General features: G+C 38.1%; 1 protein-coding gene across 1 annotated transcript in view; it reads left to right on the top strand.

Annotated features, from left to right (window-relative positions):
- Positions 1-17,299, top strand: part of GABRG2 (gamma-aminobutyric acid type A receptor gamma2 subunit) — a 72,288-nt gene that overhangs the window by 21,861 nt on the left and 33,128 nt on the right. Inside the window, exons 2-6 of the mRNA XM_026091336.1 lie at positions 6,833-6,981; positions 8,639-8,706; positions 9,717-9,937; positions 14,111-14,193; positions 14,895-15,032. Coding sequence (XP_025947121.1) covers positions 6,833-6,981; positions 8,639-8,706; positions 9,717-9,937; positions 14,111-14,193; positions 14,895-15,032 — 659 coding nt within the window. The remainder of the gene's footprint in view (positions 1-6,832; positions 6,982-8,638; positions 8,707-9,716; positions 9,938-14,110; positions 14,194-14,894; positions 15,033-17,299) is intronic.

Raw genomic sequence — 17,299 nt, 5'->3', positions numbered from 1 at the left:
CCATTAAATAGGGCTAAAACCCATTCTCTTTCTCCCTCTTGCTGAGGGTTTCCCAAGCCTCCCTCATCACATGACTCTGTCAGGTGGCCAAAATGCAACTAATACACCCTTATGACCAAGCCTCATCATGTACATCACGTAGTGGACATCTACTTTCAGGCATGTGATACAGCTTCACTATCCCGTGAGATGATACAGGTCTGAATTTTTCTCATGTGACAACTTCACTTTTATTTACCTAACAAGGGAAAGGTTGGCACATACAGCCCTCATGAGTCTCCACAGGAGTCTGCATATCCTAGGCCTTTTCCAAGGTTGGATATTTCTGCTATAGAAAAATCCTAGTTTAGCAGATACATTGGAACTACCTGAACTGCCATTTTGAGTTTCTTTTTATTTAAGAATGATATGAATTTCTCTGTTTTGTAAAGTTAGAAATTATTGATTTATTTTCCAGTGTGACTTACATGATGTGATAGATATATTCCTTCCCCAGAAGAAATATAGAAATATCTTGTTTAAGTTGACATCCAGTTCCTCCCTCTTGAAACCTGGGTACCAAGTGGTTGTGTGAGTTACCTTAGGAATTTCAGACTTAGCTAAGTCTCTGAATATGATTAAACTGCTGATGAGACTGTTGGAGCACACGTTCCTAAGAGCCTGGGGACATGATGAAAGACAGCTTAGCTGGGTGTAGTGCCATCATTCTGCCCAGGTGCTGCTGCATACTTCTGTGACAGTGAAGACCTCAAGGAAAATAAAGTACAAGTAGCAGCTTCACAGTGGAGGGGATATAATCTTTGATTACAGAAGCATAGAAACACATCTTATACTACTGGATGTATGCTTTACAACTCAGTAGACTTATGTGGGTGTAAAACTGAAATAAATTGGTGTTCACTGATTCAGTGTAACCTTCCATATTTCTCTGTAGAAACACTTCAGCTATTGGCAGATGACTCGTGTTTTTACAGACTTAGTCTTTATCAAGAAGAGTTCGTGAGTACAATAACCTGCACTATCAAATCCTCCTAATGCAGATCCTCTATAATACAAAAACACTCCCCGTGCTTCCTCCCTATTTCCACTGGGACTCAATCAGTGTAAAACTATTGTAGCTAGACTATATCCTTTCATAAGACTCTCAGAGCCTATTCGTTCTCGAGTCCAAGACCTGGGCCTGTTCCGCAGTAACCAAGCTTTTCTGGAGAAACTGAGATTCTAGCATTTTGAGTCCCCTACGGCTCTTTTGCAACATAGGTGCCACCCAGTACCAGACTGCCACCCCATCAGTGCCACAGAGCTCTAAGAGGAAGGAGCAGGACAAGAAGACACTTTCTCTCTCCAATTTCTTAGTTCGTAACTATTAGCACACTTTCCATTTCCCGCTAGGGAACTTCTGACCACTGACTGAATCTCCCCCTTCACTCTCTAAGCAGAGCATTATCCAGGGCCAGTGAGTTTTTCTGGCTGATGTAGGTAATAGCAAGTAAATTATTTGGGAGGAGAACAATCTTTACATAACATAATTTACAGTTCTGAGAAAAATGAAGGTTGGGTATTGTAGTGGACATACAGTAGTAGAAAAGAAAACATGCACCATTTTTAAGGGAAAGATAGGAGGCATGGTCCTGGTCCAGCTTCAGGATTTAAACAATACATATAGACAGAATAGAAATGTGAACAGGGAGAAAGAATTTGGCCCATGGCTTTGTGTAGACATTTTCTATTTTAATTGAGGCAGTTTTACTTAAAATATGATCAGCAGTCAACGAAAGAGTATACAGATATGGTTACATTTCTGCAGACACTGTAATCTCCTGCAAATACTCTATTCTGTACACGCTTGTACATCTCATCTGCATACAGCATCTCTGTATCTGCAGTGGGAACTTGGAATATGTCCTTCCCTCCAAATGACTGTATTCTCATCATGAATAATGTATGACATACAGATTGGGGTAATTTTTTATGCACATCAGAGAATGAATTAAGTTGATTATTCATTAAGTTAAACAGTGCTGTTAAGTAAGACAGCAAGCTTTGTTCCAGCCCTTCACTAAGAGGTAGAAAATATCAGTGTTTTAAGTGGAAGATTTATTGCATGTGTGAGTAGTTTATTAAATCTTTGCTGCAGGCTCTGTAGTTTCTATGGCCTATTTGGTATCAAAAATAAAATTGGTCAGATTTTTTTGACAAATAAACCGGAGTTTTTAGTTGGAGTTGAACTAATTAGTTGATGGCTATCCAGTACTATTAGAGGTCTTTTGTTTAGGCACTCTGTGGCCATTCTCATTCTGCTTGCAAACAGCAATGCAGCAGCAGGCAGAATCCCACAGGGATAACTGACTCTTTTGTGAAGTTTCTTAATAGAACACTTGGAAATGGTTAAAATTTGCTTCCTATGTTTAGAAAAGTTAAAGGACAGAGTCACAGCAGGTATAAACCAACATAACTTGCTTGAAGAATTATAGAGATTTTGACCGGCTAAATATATGATCTCATGTCTGAACATTGAAAGACTGAGCATTCATGGTAGGTTTTTGCTTCAGAGAAGTGTATCATTTTCTTTCTACTACTTGCATCATCACCCAAACAGCTCATTAAATGCCAAGTTGCGAAAATCATATTCCTGTGGAACAGGAAATATTTACCTTATTTCAGAGCGATATCCCTTTTGAATGATTTCTCACTAATGAAATTAGATGTTCACAATCTGTCCCTAAGTTTAGACTGCAAAATTATTGCTGCTGACTGGTTTTTAAATAATCTGTAGTGGATCTTGACTAACATATGGTAGCGTCTTTCCAAGAAATACTACATATGATTCTTCTGGAAATTACGTAAGAGTGTCTCTGATCTAGAGATGTTGTGGAACAGCAAACTCTTCCTACTCAAGTTACCAAAGAAGTAGACAAATGAGAGATACCATGAAGACTGTCAAAAGTTACAGTGTTTGCTTCATGCAAGCAATTAACAAAAACATGGTAGTTTTGTAATAGACAATCCGCCTTTATTGTGAACTTTGAACCGAAGAATTTAAGCCAAAAGACTCCAAAAGATAATAAATATGACAGTTAAATACCATTAATATAGTTATTCTTTGGATTTTGCTAAAATGATGTTTAATTTTATGTAGGTCTCAATCTTAATTCCAAGGAAGTGAAAGCAAAAAAAAAAAAAAAAAAATACTGAATCCAATAAGAATAGGAAAGGATTCCCAAACTGTAATGTGGACATCCATGTTTTCACACTGCTTAGAGGGCAGTATATCAGCACATTAATAAAACCTTTGAATAATAGGCTTTGCTATGTCTTCTGGACAAGGTTCAGAAAAGAAGATGGAAAAATACCTTTCCCTAAGACATTAGTGATTTCTCAGCAGAGATATCCTCTGGGACTGCCTGAAGTAATTGTCTATTATTTTAACATATTTCCAGTATAGAAATAACACATTTAGCCTTAAGAGTTCTGTAAAAGAGGCTGTGCCAATGAAACGGAGCATCTCTTCGTTAGTTCTTCATCCCTTGGTAGGCGAAACCAGTTCTACCACAAGTAGGTACCTCTGCCCATGGAGGTTAGCCTTGGCCCGTGAAGAGCAATGATTAAGTGCTGCCCATACAGTATTGCAAGCACTGTACAGATGGTGTACACTAGCAAGGATCTGGAGAATCTGGCCCTGAACAATTAGTGTAATCTGTTTGTGTTTAAGTTAAACCTCACCAATGAGCACTCAAAAGAGCTATATAAATGTTATAAATCAAGTAACAACTTCTCTAATACAGAATTAGGATTAGTACATATATTTTATAGTGAGAAAGCTAAGAAACATGAGTTAAAACTGTTTTTAACCTCTTCTATGGTAAAAAACCTCAGTGACAAAAAGCCAAATAGACTGTACATTTTGTATGTAATTGTGGAGTGAGTTACCAGTTCCTAGATCTTTACACACTTTATCAAAAAGTGAATTAAAAAAAAAAGTGACTCAATCTTGTGCTGTCATCCCCACACAAAGCTTCCTGTGGTCTAAATTAATGCACTCTCTGATCTAAATTAATAAACGCTTATTAACATTTAGTGATTTCTGTCCTCCAACTGCTTTGTAAAGATGTATTTCAAGCAATTTGACACATGCAAAAAGTCCCCCTCAATTTCAGGCACAATCATGGTTATATATGTAAGTAATTATAATCATAGGAAGATCATACAGGCTCAGCCAGCAGAACTGAGCAGGGGGTTGGGCCAGACGACCTCCAAAAGCCTCTTGTAACTTGAATTACTCTATGATTCCACTTCTCAAATTCATATTCTGATTGCCTTAAGCCCCCTCTTTTCCAAATGGGGAAAATGGGTCCATGCAGAATGGTCTGGCCCATGTCTTGCAGTAGTGCTAATGTGAGAAGTGGAAATACCTCAGAGAGTGAGAGTGTATCAGTGTGTGAAACAAATTTACTTTCAAAAATTACATCATAATTTACAAAAAGGTAAATAGATATTCCTTTGCTTACCTGTTTGATCGCTAGATTTGGAAACCTCTAGCAGTCATAAAAATAAAAACAGATTTCAATATGCATTTCGAAATAATCTGGGCTTTATCAAATTTGTTCTGGACATTAAAAGCACTTGCAAAATTTAGGCCATATTATCAGAAAGACTAATCTGACAATCTTAAGGAGATGAATCAGGCTTTGTCATTATAACTTTCATTAGAAATAATGGCACTTGCACAGATAAAGCCCTGCTCATCTGAGTAGAGATGCACCTCTGCTTGTTCTGGCTTGTGTACAGTTTTACACAGATGGACATTTCGACAATTGGATATCCATGCTGATTTATAATCCTCTTGGAATTCAGATAAAAGCTGGAATTCAGTGGCCTTTTTCTCTAGTTACATTGAGTGTGTTCCCTCTCCTCTCTTTCACACTAACCTCTCATAAAACGTTTGCTGCCTTTAGAGATTTGGAGTGCCAGAAAGGCTTGAAATGGCAGATGAGCAAATAGCTATTTCTTTCCTATAAATCCTTATCAAGGGGAAATGGAAGCTTTAGCACTCATAGGCTGCTGTTCTTTAAGGTTGTTCTAGTCTTGAGACAAGTCCTAGAAAAAGATCTGCTTTTTCATCCTTTAATTTCACTGTGTCCAGTATACAAGGCTCTACTAACTAGCTCCTTGACTTTCAAGGCTTGCTCATCCCCTTCACATTCGGGGATGCATTGTCTTTGTGCAAGGATGTGTTTGCTTTACTTTTTCTTTTCCCTGTAGAAGAACAGTTCTGCTTGGGAGAAGGGATGCTTAACTGGTTATATGACAGAAGTATGGCTTTTTATACATAAAGTTAGGTTTTCCATTCATTTTTTGCAGAGTGAAAGCATACAATCTAGTGTCTCCTATTGGCAATGACTCTGTTTAAAAAGCTTCCCTCTCCTTCAGGAGGGAGAACCCAGCTTCAGTTATGTTCCTGTGAATTGCAGTTAGAGCTCTGAAACTCCCGAGAGCTGAAAAACAAATGTCCTTCCCCAATTTAATTATCACAGCCTGCTTGTCACTACCAGCAGAATACTACGTAGCACAATGCCAATTAAAACTCAGCTTTTGATTGCTGGTAAGAAACTGCAAGTTCAGGCCTGTGCAGCTCTGAAGCTGGGCTGGGGGTGCCGGGAGGCGGCAGCCGGCGCTGCTCCCCAAGCGCCAGGACGGGGCAGGTTAGCCCAGCATCCCCAGGAGCTGCCAGGCTGAGCCCCGGGCAAACACTGACCGGCATCTCTCCTGCATGCGCTTGAGAGACTGCACAGACTGGCTGAAACAGGAGTATAATTAAATTTTCTGCTTTTGACTCATTTATACCCAAACCCCACCCACTGGTTTAACACATTTACAGTATCATTAAGAGTTTTAAAATCCAGCAGTGTTCAAACTTTGTCATAGAAGCAGGTCAGGAAAGAAGGGCACTGGCATATTATGCAAAAAAACTTACTCAGAATTGCCTAGCACCATGCTAGGCATTCAGCTTTAATTACTACTGACATTCTGCAGTGAAAATATCCATTGATGTCATATTCCGAATTAATTTCTATATTCTCCTCTGGAACTGGAGGCACTGATTTTAAAGAAAGTAAAACATCCATTAAACATAGTCTATACATTTCTGATTCCAAACTTGGCGTTTTTACTGCGCTAAGCAGGTTGAATTATACTAGGTCTGGTGTTATACTGCTCAGTAGCAGAAAAAATAGCAGACAGACTATTTTTATTCTCTCTGGGTTCTAGTTAGAAAAAGTAAAAATGAAAACCACTGGCAAAAATTTGTGCTGAACTTTCCAAATGCACAATAAGCTGAAGTTCATCAGAGCGGAGAGCGGCTGTGTGACAGTTTGTTTGAATGAATCTAATTATTGGTCTTGTCAGTAATGTGTTGCATCAAATCGTTCTTTCAAAGGGAAGTAATGCAACAGCACTGTGTACATACTAAGTGATATTTTGGTGGAGAGTTGCATAAGCTAAGTGACAATTAGATTTGTTTCATAATAGGTCCCACCTGAGTCAGGAAGAGAAAAAATAGACATGCCAAAGGTGATAAGCACTGCTGTTCCTTTGAACAGACAGAATATGATCTCAACTGTACTAACACAAAATTTTGCTAAGTGAGCTGTAACCTCAACTGTTATGTGACATCCTTGCTGTGAGTCTCCTTATATAAAGCAGGCTATTTTTCAATATTTTGTACAGTACTATTAAAACCAGGATATGTGTGCAATGTCAGTCTCCAAAGGTGTTGCCTGTAAATTCATATATTTCAAGACTTTTTTTTTCCTCATTTTTATTTCTTTAACAGTTCCACCCAAAAGGGAGATGATGATTATGAAGATTACACCTCAAATAAGACTTGGGTTTTGACTCCCAAAGTCCATGAGAGTGATGTCACTCTTATTTTAAATGGCTTGCTGGAAGGATATGACAACAAGCTGAGACCTGACATAGGAGGTACGTTGCTTTTCTTTTTCGCCTGCTTCTGATTAAGTGGGCTGATTAAGAGAAAGAATGTTCATGTTGTATTATGTTACATAGGAAACAGAATCTATTCAAAGTAGTGACAAAAACAAAATATGATGTAGTAAAACATCAGTGGCACGAAAAGCAGCCATGCTTTTGGAAGCTGGCATCTATTGTTAAGATCGCTGAGTATATCCTGAGACACCTCTCGAGAGCATTTGAATTTGCTGAATCAGGCTGCCTGACATCATCCATCTGCATAAGAAGTTTGGAATTTAACTTTTGAGGAACTAAAAAGCCAGTTTTTCTCTTCTTTATATAGCTAAGAGATATTGTTAGACAATCACAAACAACAGATCACAAAAGGAAGGCCAAAGTAAGGATAATGTAGCCTGATTCCTGCATGATGGGATGGACACAGACAGAGCCACTATTAGCAGCAGGTTTGCGTTGACCTGTGCAGCACCTGTGCTCACTGGCTCACGGGGCGAGAAGTGACGGGGAATGGGGTACAGCAGAGGAAGCGTTCACAAAAGATAAATTTAATCCAGTAAGGCTAACCTCCCTGGAGTCCCCCTGCAGCCAAGGTAAGTAGACAGACTCCAACTCGGACTCAGAGGGAGTCTTGGCTGCTCTGAACCATCTTTTGGAGGAACCTTCCCCTTCACTGGTTAGTGAGGGAGCCCAGAGAGAAAAGTCTTCCCGTGTGGAAGTCGGTCAGCCTGAGAATGCCCCAGGTGTGCACAGAGCAGCCAGGCGATAGCTCTGTAGAAAAGGATACAGCAGAAATAATATTATGGAAAAGAGAACTCATGGATGAGGCAGGCAGAGAGCAGCAAGGTTAATGAGGGAGGCTGTTTCTAACAAGTTTATAGAGGCTTATGAAACATGGAAATTTTCCACCGTGAGGGATAACATGAGTATTTAACCTTCAATGCATGTACATACTGTAATTTAGCAGAGGAATTTGCCTCATTCTCCCAATTCAAAACTTTAGAGAACAGAAACAAACTAAGCATTCGTAAAAAGCATCTGGAAAAAAAAAAGATCTTTTAGCCAAGGTGTAGGGGAATAATATAGTCACAATAGAGTAATTTCAAAATAAATGAGTCTAATAAATGAATCTTTTATTCCTGTTCTAGAGCCCTGAATACTGCTGTTGCTTTGGGCTCATGAAATTGTTAATTACCAACAGCCATCTCTGCAGGCAATAGCAGTCATGTTGTATTTGGCATTATAGCGTAAAATGAGTGATGCAACACATCACAAGAGGAAAAAGTTTGCTTTCGCTGATAGCGTTTTGTCAAATGTGTTGCTGTGACCTGACACAAAATGCACATACTCTCAGTCAGATATGACTCACTCTAAGGTAATGACACTGGTTTCAGTATTGGTTCTTATAGCGTAAGTGCATTTGTTCTGATAGCACAAATGATATAAGAACTTGTCCCAAAGGGTCTCCATCTAATTTCGACCTTGAGACATCACTGCCAATTTATGTTTATCCTATTATTTTTTTTTGGAGATAGACATTTGAATGTGAGGCAACTGTAGCCATACAACAGAGGCACTTCTGCTTGTGTTTGACTCGCATGTAGTTCATTTTGACCTTCGCTCACACTAGTGATTCTTGTTGTTTCTCTTGCAGTTAAACCGACAGTGATTCACACTGACATGTATGTAAATAGCATTGGGCCAGTGAATGCTATCAATATGGTAGGTAAATGATTGCCACACTTTACTACAATTTTAATATTCACTTTATAACAAAGTCCGCATCATTTCTGAATATCTGAATATTATAAAGCTTCTATTATTTTTGATGTTGTGCTTTATCTGCATTAGTTTAAAAGTCTCATTGTATTATTATTATGGAAGTGAGGATTATATGAACTATGAATCTATATAAAACGCCAACTAAACTGTGTGCTGAAAAAAAAAGGAATAACAACTTAATAGTTTTACCACATGCTCACATTTCTATGACTGTGCTGTACACTTCAGTGCCTTCTGAGAATCTAACCCTTGTAAAACTGAGCTTCCAGATTGCTACAAATCAGGCAAAAACAATCACTAGCTATACTACCAATCTTGCCACCAAGAAATCAAAAAAGTCCCGATCCTCTCTCCTCTCCTCTTCCTGATATTCCTAAAGAGGAGCTAAATTGTATCTCCATATGAGTGAGAGAGAGTGGTTTAGCATTACCACCACAGTTCCTACTTCACTTTTGCAATTTTTATGTGTAGAAAGAAATCTCAGATTGTTCTTTTCAGGTGTATAGTTCCCTTTCCAAGTACTGGCTTGCTTGTGGGGGTCAGGGAAGCAAGTCTTCACCACTTTTGACATTAACTGGGGGGCAGCAGCAATTCAAGGACAAGTCTGCTTGAGTTTTACCTGTCACAAATCCAAGAGAATAAGTAATTCGTTTCTAGTTTGATCAGACATGGGTTGAGGTGTGGGTACACAGGACTGAAAAAGGGACTTCAGTGACTTACTTGCATTTTAGGCCAACCTATCCTAGGAAAATAATGAAAAAGAATAGGTTTTAAACAATAATCTTTGGTAGACAACACCCTCAAAAATTGCCAAAGGTTGTTTTTAATCAGTTCTAGTATCTTCTATATTTCACATGTGTTTTTTTGTATGAAGTCAAGGAAAACTTATCAGGAGTAATGTGAAATGCTGAGTGCTATGTTTTCATCAGTATTTCTGGTTAACACAACAGGAATATACAATTGATATATTTTTCGCCCAAACGTGGTATGACAGACGTCTGAAGTTCAACAGCACTATAAAAGTGCTCAGATTAAACAGCAACATGGTTGGGAAGATCTGGATACCAGACACATTCTTCCGAAATTCCAAGAAAGCTGATGCCCATTGGATAACAACTCCTAATAGGATGCTCAGGATCTGGAATGACGGCAGAGTGTTGTACACACTAAGGTATTTACGCCTGACTTTACTTCCAATTTCTCAAGGGAAAGCCAAGGAAAAGTGTGTCGATACCCAAGTCCTGTGAAGTCAGGTCACTTGATATTAACCCAAAGAAAAAACATATTTTTTTTCCTATTACTTATGGGTACAATCCTGAAAAGGGGAAATATTAGAAGGTATTACTTGCATACAGTCTATTTAGAATGTTTGATATTGACACAGTAAAAGAGTTTCATTTCTACATATAGATTGCACTGTCTGGCTCACAAATAATCACATTCTTATGTCAAAATCAATATAAGCATGGTTATAGCAATTCATCTTCATTTTCATGTATTTTTTATTGTTTACCAGTAGTTTAGTCACTATTGCCTTTTACTTTTGTGTTCTGTTAAATTGAGGAATTTGAAGTATCTTTGAACTAAGCAGACAGTATAAGAGATATATTATGTCAAAGGCCTCTATTCTGAACTGATTACAGTTTAGCTAGATGAAGCTCCACCCTGCAAAAGCATTTGATTCCTTAAACTTCTTGTGAAAATAAGGATTCTCTTTTTAGCATTGGTCATTTATGGTTTAATCAAAAACCCGCAGATATGCCCTGTTCCAATAATATTTTCATGAATCTAAACTTGATAAGCTCATCTCCAGATTACTCAATGATGCATACATTTTTTTGAGTCAGATTACCTTTATAAACTATCTTTTCAATAATTAAGTTACATGTATGCCTACATTTAAAAATTACATATGCAATATGTACTAATCTAAATGACATACTCCCAGTGACCACAAGGAAAGATGTTTCCTACGTTTGAAAAGCCTATATGCATTTTTTTTCTTACATGTGATATAATATTTGGCTCTGTGTAAAACAGTAAAGATAAAGACAGTATCTGTTCAAGAGAGTATATAATTTAAAATGAGAGAACATAATCAAAGATGTTAGGCATAGGACCACTGAGCTTCAAACTGCTTTTTTTCAAAGTGTTTCTGGTTTTCTGCTTTTTTTTATTGGATGCCAAAAAGAAAGTTTTGAAGGAAAGCATATTCATTATCATTTTAATAAACAGATATGAAGCTTTGGTTAAGAGACTTTTTAATATTGCAAGAACTGCCCGAATTACAAAAAGAGTTTTATTTCATAGTTATTCTACATTCATTACACAATGCATCGTCAGAAGAGATAAGAGAACGACTGGAATTGAAATCCAGTGCAAATCAAAGTCAGTCTGATAAAGAAGATGCTAGATCTCCTTTTGAAATGTTAAATTGGACTTAGCTACACTACCTCCTCTTCAGACTTCATTACCTTTCTCTTCAAACCATTCAGCTTCTCTCATTAGGAGGAGATCTCTGATGACAGATCTTTAGAAACATGGTTATCTGATATCAATGTATAGTTAGTTGTTCTAGTGAGTCACAGCAAGCACCAGTAATGATTTATCCTATATCCTGGATCAAGTCAAAAACGAAATGTGATAGTTTCATTGCAGATCTGCATTAAAGAAAAAATGTAAAAACACCTTTTCAGAAAACTGAGAAATGTAATGTTCTGACAGATGTGCATGTGAAATCTTGCACAGAGCATGTGAGAATCTAATTATTACTGTTAGTATTAAGCAACAAACCTTAAATAATTTCCTAAACAAAATAGTAAGAATCTCATCATTTGTGAGGCATATTTTGCCAGTTGTGCCTCTCAAAGCAAAACTATTAATTCAGACTAAGGTTTTTTGTCAAGCAGAAACATGAGTGAAACTGGTTAGGCATGTGAAAGTTGGGGCTGCCTTGTCTGGAGTGACCATGAGCTGGTGGAGTTCAGGATCCTGAGAGGAGGGAACAAGACAAGTAGCAGGATCACAGCCCTGGACTAAAGGAGAGCAGATTTTGGCCTCTTCAGAGGTCTGCTTGGAAGAATTGCATGTGATACCACCCTGGAGAGAAGAGGGGTCCAGGAGAGCTGACTGATTTTCAAGGATCACCTCCTCCAAGCACGGTCCACCCTGACCAGCAGGAAGTCAAGCAAAGGTGGCAGGAGACCTGCATGGGTGAACAAGGAGCTCCTGACAAAACACAAATGTAAAAAGGAAGCATTCAAGAGGTGGAAGCAGGGACAGGTGACCCAGGAGGAATACAGAGACACTGTCTGAGCATGCAGGGATGGGCTTAGGAAAGCCAAAGCCCACCTGGAGTTGAATCTGGCAAGGGATGAGAGCAATAAGAAAGCTTCTACAGGTATATCAGCAGCAAAAGGAAAACTAGGGAAAATGTGGGACCTCTGCTGAATGGGGCAGGAGTCCTGGTGACAAAGGATATGGAAAAGGCCACAGTACATAATGTCTTCTTCACCTTGGTCTTTACTGGTAAGACCAGCCTTCAGCAATCCTAGGCACTTGAGAGAAGAGAAGTCTGGAGCAAGGGAGACTTACCTTCAGTAGAGGATTTCGACACTGTCTCCCACAGTATCCTCCCCGACAAACTGATAAAGTACAGACTAGATAAGTGGACAGCGAGATGAACTGAAAACTAGCTGAACTGCCCAGCTCAAAGGGCAGAAAAAGCATTTTACTGTGAGAGTGGTTAAACACTGGAACAGGTTGCCAAGAGACATTGGAGATATTCTAAACCCAACGGGGGACAGTCCTGGACAACCTGCTGTAGTTGATCCTGCCTTGAGCAGAGGAGTTGGATCCCTGGGATCTCCAGAGATCCTTGCCAACCTCAGCATTGCTGTTATTCTGTGATTACATGAAAACTGGCTTTCTGCTCATGAATGAAATCAAGTCATTTCCACAAGAGAAAAAAAATAAAAACAGTAGTAAATCTGAATCCATCCCAGATTCAAACTATGTTAAATATATTCACAAGAGAAAAAGCAATATTAAAGGAAGATCTTATCATTCTTTTTGATCTGTATTATGATTATCTTGAAGTGAAACTTAAGATGGTGGAAATGAGATGAGAAAGAAAGTATAATATTCATAGCACAAAGAATCAGTTCTACTTTTGTGTCAGAGACAGGACTTCCATTAATTTCAGTGAAAATGAGATTTGTTCCTAAATCCCTAATATAGTTTCCTTTGGACTTCATCAGCTTGGCGGCTAGCAGCCAGAAGACCCCTCTACATCCTATAGTATGAGACACAAGGAGATATCTGCATGGAACACCTACACGGAAGAGACAGGAAGTAGAAACAACCCATAAAGTTGCTCATTTGGACATCAAAGAACGAACAAAGAATAGAAAGCTATATTTTTCATGGAATTCGAGGAACAAATAAATAGCACTCTACTCTTTTTTTTCCCCTCTCTCATTCCCCTCTGCCCTCCTTTCCAAAGCTGTTTCCTCTCATGGATTATTTGCTACAAGTCCATCTATCATGCAGCTCATGACAGGGCTGGGGATATGTATAGGCTAGCAACAACGAAGGTACTGAATGAAAAATGGTAGAGTTTTTCGTAGGCACATCAATGGACACATCTCATCTAATTTTGGTTTTCTGAAAGTACATGTCTCTACCTGAAAGATACCTACATCACCTACATGACCTTAGCTACCATAGAGATTCTCCTAACATTCTTTGGAGAGAAACACACATTTTTAGTACATTCTTCTTCTAACTTAGTTTAGATACTTATTTTGAAATGAAATGAAGTATATCCTCAGAGTGCCTTTTTCCTACTAGCTATGAAGGTAGTCTAGATGACTGTCTTGGACGTAGATGTCTAAATTTGGACAGAGGACTCACATCTGTCATTTCTAAAATAGATTTTTTTTTCATGTTAAATATATCTCCATAGTGCATTATGGCATGTTGTGACATAGAGATTTGTCACTGCTTGTATGAGATGACCTGCATATTCACATATGGATTTGCTAGTCATGAGTAATGCTGCCATTTCAGATGCATAGGAACAAAACTTTAATACCTTATTCTATTACAGTCTTGAAAGCAGATGATAAGTGCCTTTGTAACTGAGAAACAAACACTGCTTATCAATAACCATGACGTCTTACTATGTTTGGAATAGCCAAAATAATATATACACGTTGATACTTCTGTTTACGATATCTATTTGCATATTTCATAACCTTGTTCAATATTAGTAAGAATCTTGTTTTGCAAGTACAGATTTCTAGACTGTGTTCTGTATATTCTGCTCTCTCTCTCTCCTTAGGCTGACAATCGATGCTGAATGTCAGCTGCAGCTACACAACTTCCCCATGGATGCTCATTCCTGCCCACTGGAATTTTCAAGTTGTAAGTAATACACCTAGAAATACATTCAATCACTTTCCTATCCCACACTGAGTTTCTTATTATAAATTTATGTTTATACAGTCAGAGTCAGCTAGGGTTATATTCTTAACCAGACATAATCTCATGGTTTTCAATTTTATTTTGACCTTATTTTCATGCACTTGAATCATATATGTTCACAAATATAATATAGGAATGTTATATGAAAATGGTATAACTTATGGGACACGTACGATTAATTTATGCTTATATCTTAGCATAACAGCAGAAATTTTTACTTTTATCATCTTACGGCCTGATACTTTCTCTTTGCACATGGGAGTTTTAGTATTAGCAATACTTGGAGTCAAGGATGTTCGACTTCTGGCAAAGAGGTCAAGGAGTGAATTCCTAGTCCAGCTGAAGACTTTTTTGGCAGTAACTGAAGGCTGGGCTAAATTGCATCCTATTATGTCCATAAAAACAAAAAAGTAATTTTTGAAATATTTACCTGAAGTGCTATTTTAATTTATAATAAATAAAATGTCATGTTAAATAAAAGGCACTACTAAGTAGTTTGAAAAAAAACCATCTGTAACTTGCAATGTGCTTCTCCAGACTTTTCCCAGAAATAGAAAATAGTAGTTTTCCTCCCCAAAAGTACAATAAAATCCTAGCAGTGACTATGAAACAAAGCATTCTGTATTTTCCCTTGCAATAAGATGGTTACCCAAGAGAAGAGATCATTTACCAATGGAAGCGCAGCTCAGTGGAGGTGGGGGACACCAGGTCCTGGAGGCTTTACCAGTTTTCCTTTACGGGATTAAGAAATACAACTGAGGTGGTGAAGACTACTTCAGGTAAGACAACTGATCTGTTTACCTTCAAATTAATTTAGGATTTTATTGAAGAAAAAAAAGAAATCTGATTGTCTGGAACTCAGCACTGGCACTTCACAGAACAAATACAGGCTTTTTAACACCTATGGCATGACCCAAGCTTTAGTATTTCTGAAGGAGAACTCACAGGAAGAAAAATGAGTTGTAGTCTACTGTCCATTCTTGGATTCTCCAAGGTTGGATTTCTGAAAGAAATTCCTAGAACTGACAAGAGAAAGCCACTACCGGCAAGGGGTGGGGAGGCTAGACCATACTGCCTAGCCTGCCTCAGTGTAAAAAACAGCATAGGTGAGCCACTAAGGTGACAGAGATAAGCAGATGTTGCTTTTAATGTCTTACCATTCCATTCTCTGTCTCCCAAAAGCAGAATGCAGGTCTGGGCAGAAAAGAAATTCAAAGTCCCAACCTCTTTACTACAGCAGCTCCAAGTGTATTTTGTTCCTTAAAACAGGGCACATTCAGCTCTCATTAAAAAGAACAGTCTTGCAAGCCAGAGTCTCAGATGATTCTCCTGCATATTTCTATCTCCTTGGAAACAAGTAATGGAATTTAAAATGATAAATGAGGAAGGACTCAACTTTTAATAAAAATGGCAATTTAAATCCCAGTAACTAAGCAGGAAAATAAATTCTCCTAGACATATATATTGTTGTATTTGTTGGTGGAAAGGAAATCAGTAAATATGAGAGGAACTGCATATTAATATTCTTGTATGTGCATGATATCCCTTGTCTTTGATTTCTTACTTTCAAAAAGAATAGTGAAATGAAAGCAGTTTTTCTTTTCAGGTTGCTTTTGATTTTTACCTCTATGTTATTGTTCTGGCAAATATATTGATTTAAATTCAAAGACCTTTGTGCTTATTCTGACTTCAGAAATATCCCCATCCATTAAAAGAAATAACACAATTATTTCTAAAAGGTCAGCATTGCTGTTATATTCAGAAGGAGAGTGAAATCTGCTAGAGCTGAGCGCAGCCTGCTGTGCATTACACTGGAGTGCAAACAAAGAGGTTGAGAATTAATTCAACATCCAACTTGTGAATCACTGGATATTAAGCACTGATGACATGTTTAGTCTTATATGTAGGGTAAAAACGGACTGAAGCCTCCCCGTTGTAGCCACATTTGCCTTATGGCATCTTCTGCCATTCTAGCTGAGGAAGATATTTAGTCAGCTATTCAAGAAAGCATTTGACCTTTCACATTTGCCCAAGGAAAAAAATAAAGGTGCAAAAGAGGACAAGAGAGGAGCGTGCATGGGAGCCATAGCCACTAATAACTACCATTACATGTGACACGGTGGAATTGCTCTCAAAGCAAAAATATAAACAGCAATGCATCTCAGCTCAGACTGCCCCTGCAGCAGGCACAGAACAACAGGCAGCAGTGAGCCAAAGTGTGGTTCAAGGTCCCATCCTGCTCAAGCTGAACCCTGCCTTTACTTCAGACTTAATTTGAGTTTCTTTTATTTGCTGTTTTTCTTTCTTTTTCTGCTTGAACCATTCTCTAATAAACTGGTTTTGGCCAGAGATAAAAAGCAATAAAATCTCAACATACTACAAGCTTCAGATCCACTGTTCCAGCACATCTTGCACGGGTGAATCAAAAGCAGTTCCTAATATTCTGCTAATGCGAAGAGAGTACTTACTGAGAAATAAACTAAAAATAAAAGACAAACAGGAAAAAGACACATTCCCGTTCAAAGAGAAGCATTTTTCGGGGGCTAACCACTCAAGTTTGTATTACTTTCCTGGAGTACTACCATAATGTTGTGCCAGTTGTTTTTAATATGATGACAAACACCAGCCTTTTTAATTTGCTTAAACAAAAATAAGTAATTAGCAGTTAGCATGCACTTTAAAGCAGCAAAGAATCACTCTAGTTATCACTAGATTCCTAAGAAGAAATGCTCCTGAAAGCTACTTAGCCCTGCTGAGCTGCTTTCAAAGATCTGCTGGGTAAAAAAAAAACTTGGAAAAAAGTCCTGCTTGTATGCTTCTTCTCTGTGGTTATCATGTTTGATTTTCCTTGCTCCTTTTGTTTTTATGACCACAGATAGGCATGAAAATTTGCTTTGATTTTGATCCAGGTGTATTATCTAAGCAATCACAGGGTGAAACAACAAAAGAGGACTGTTAGTGAATCTGGTCTGTCTCCTATAAATATTGTGATAGAGCTGGCAGGGCCTAGACAGTGTTCACTGTTTAGCTAGGTGTGCTGGGAACA

This window comes from Apteryx rowi, unplaced genomic scaffold, assembly GCF_003343035.1.
Source record: "Apteryx rowi isolate R43461 unplaced genomic scaffold, aptRow1 scaffold_90, whole genome shotgun sequence".
Lineage (NCBI taxonomy): Eukaryota > Metazoa > Chordata > Aves > Apterygiformes > Apterygidae > Apteryx > Apteryx rowi.
Note: the sequence above shows the minus strand (reverse complement) of the source record. Positions and strands in the feature narration are given on the sequence as shown.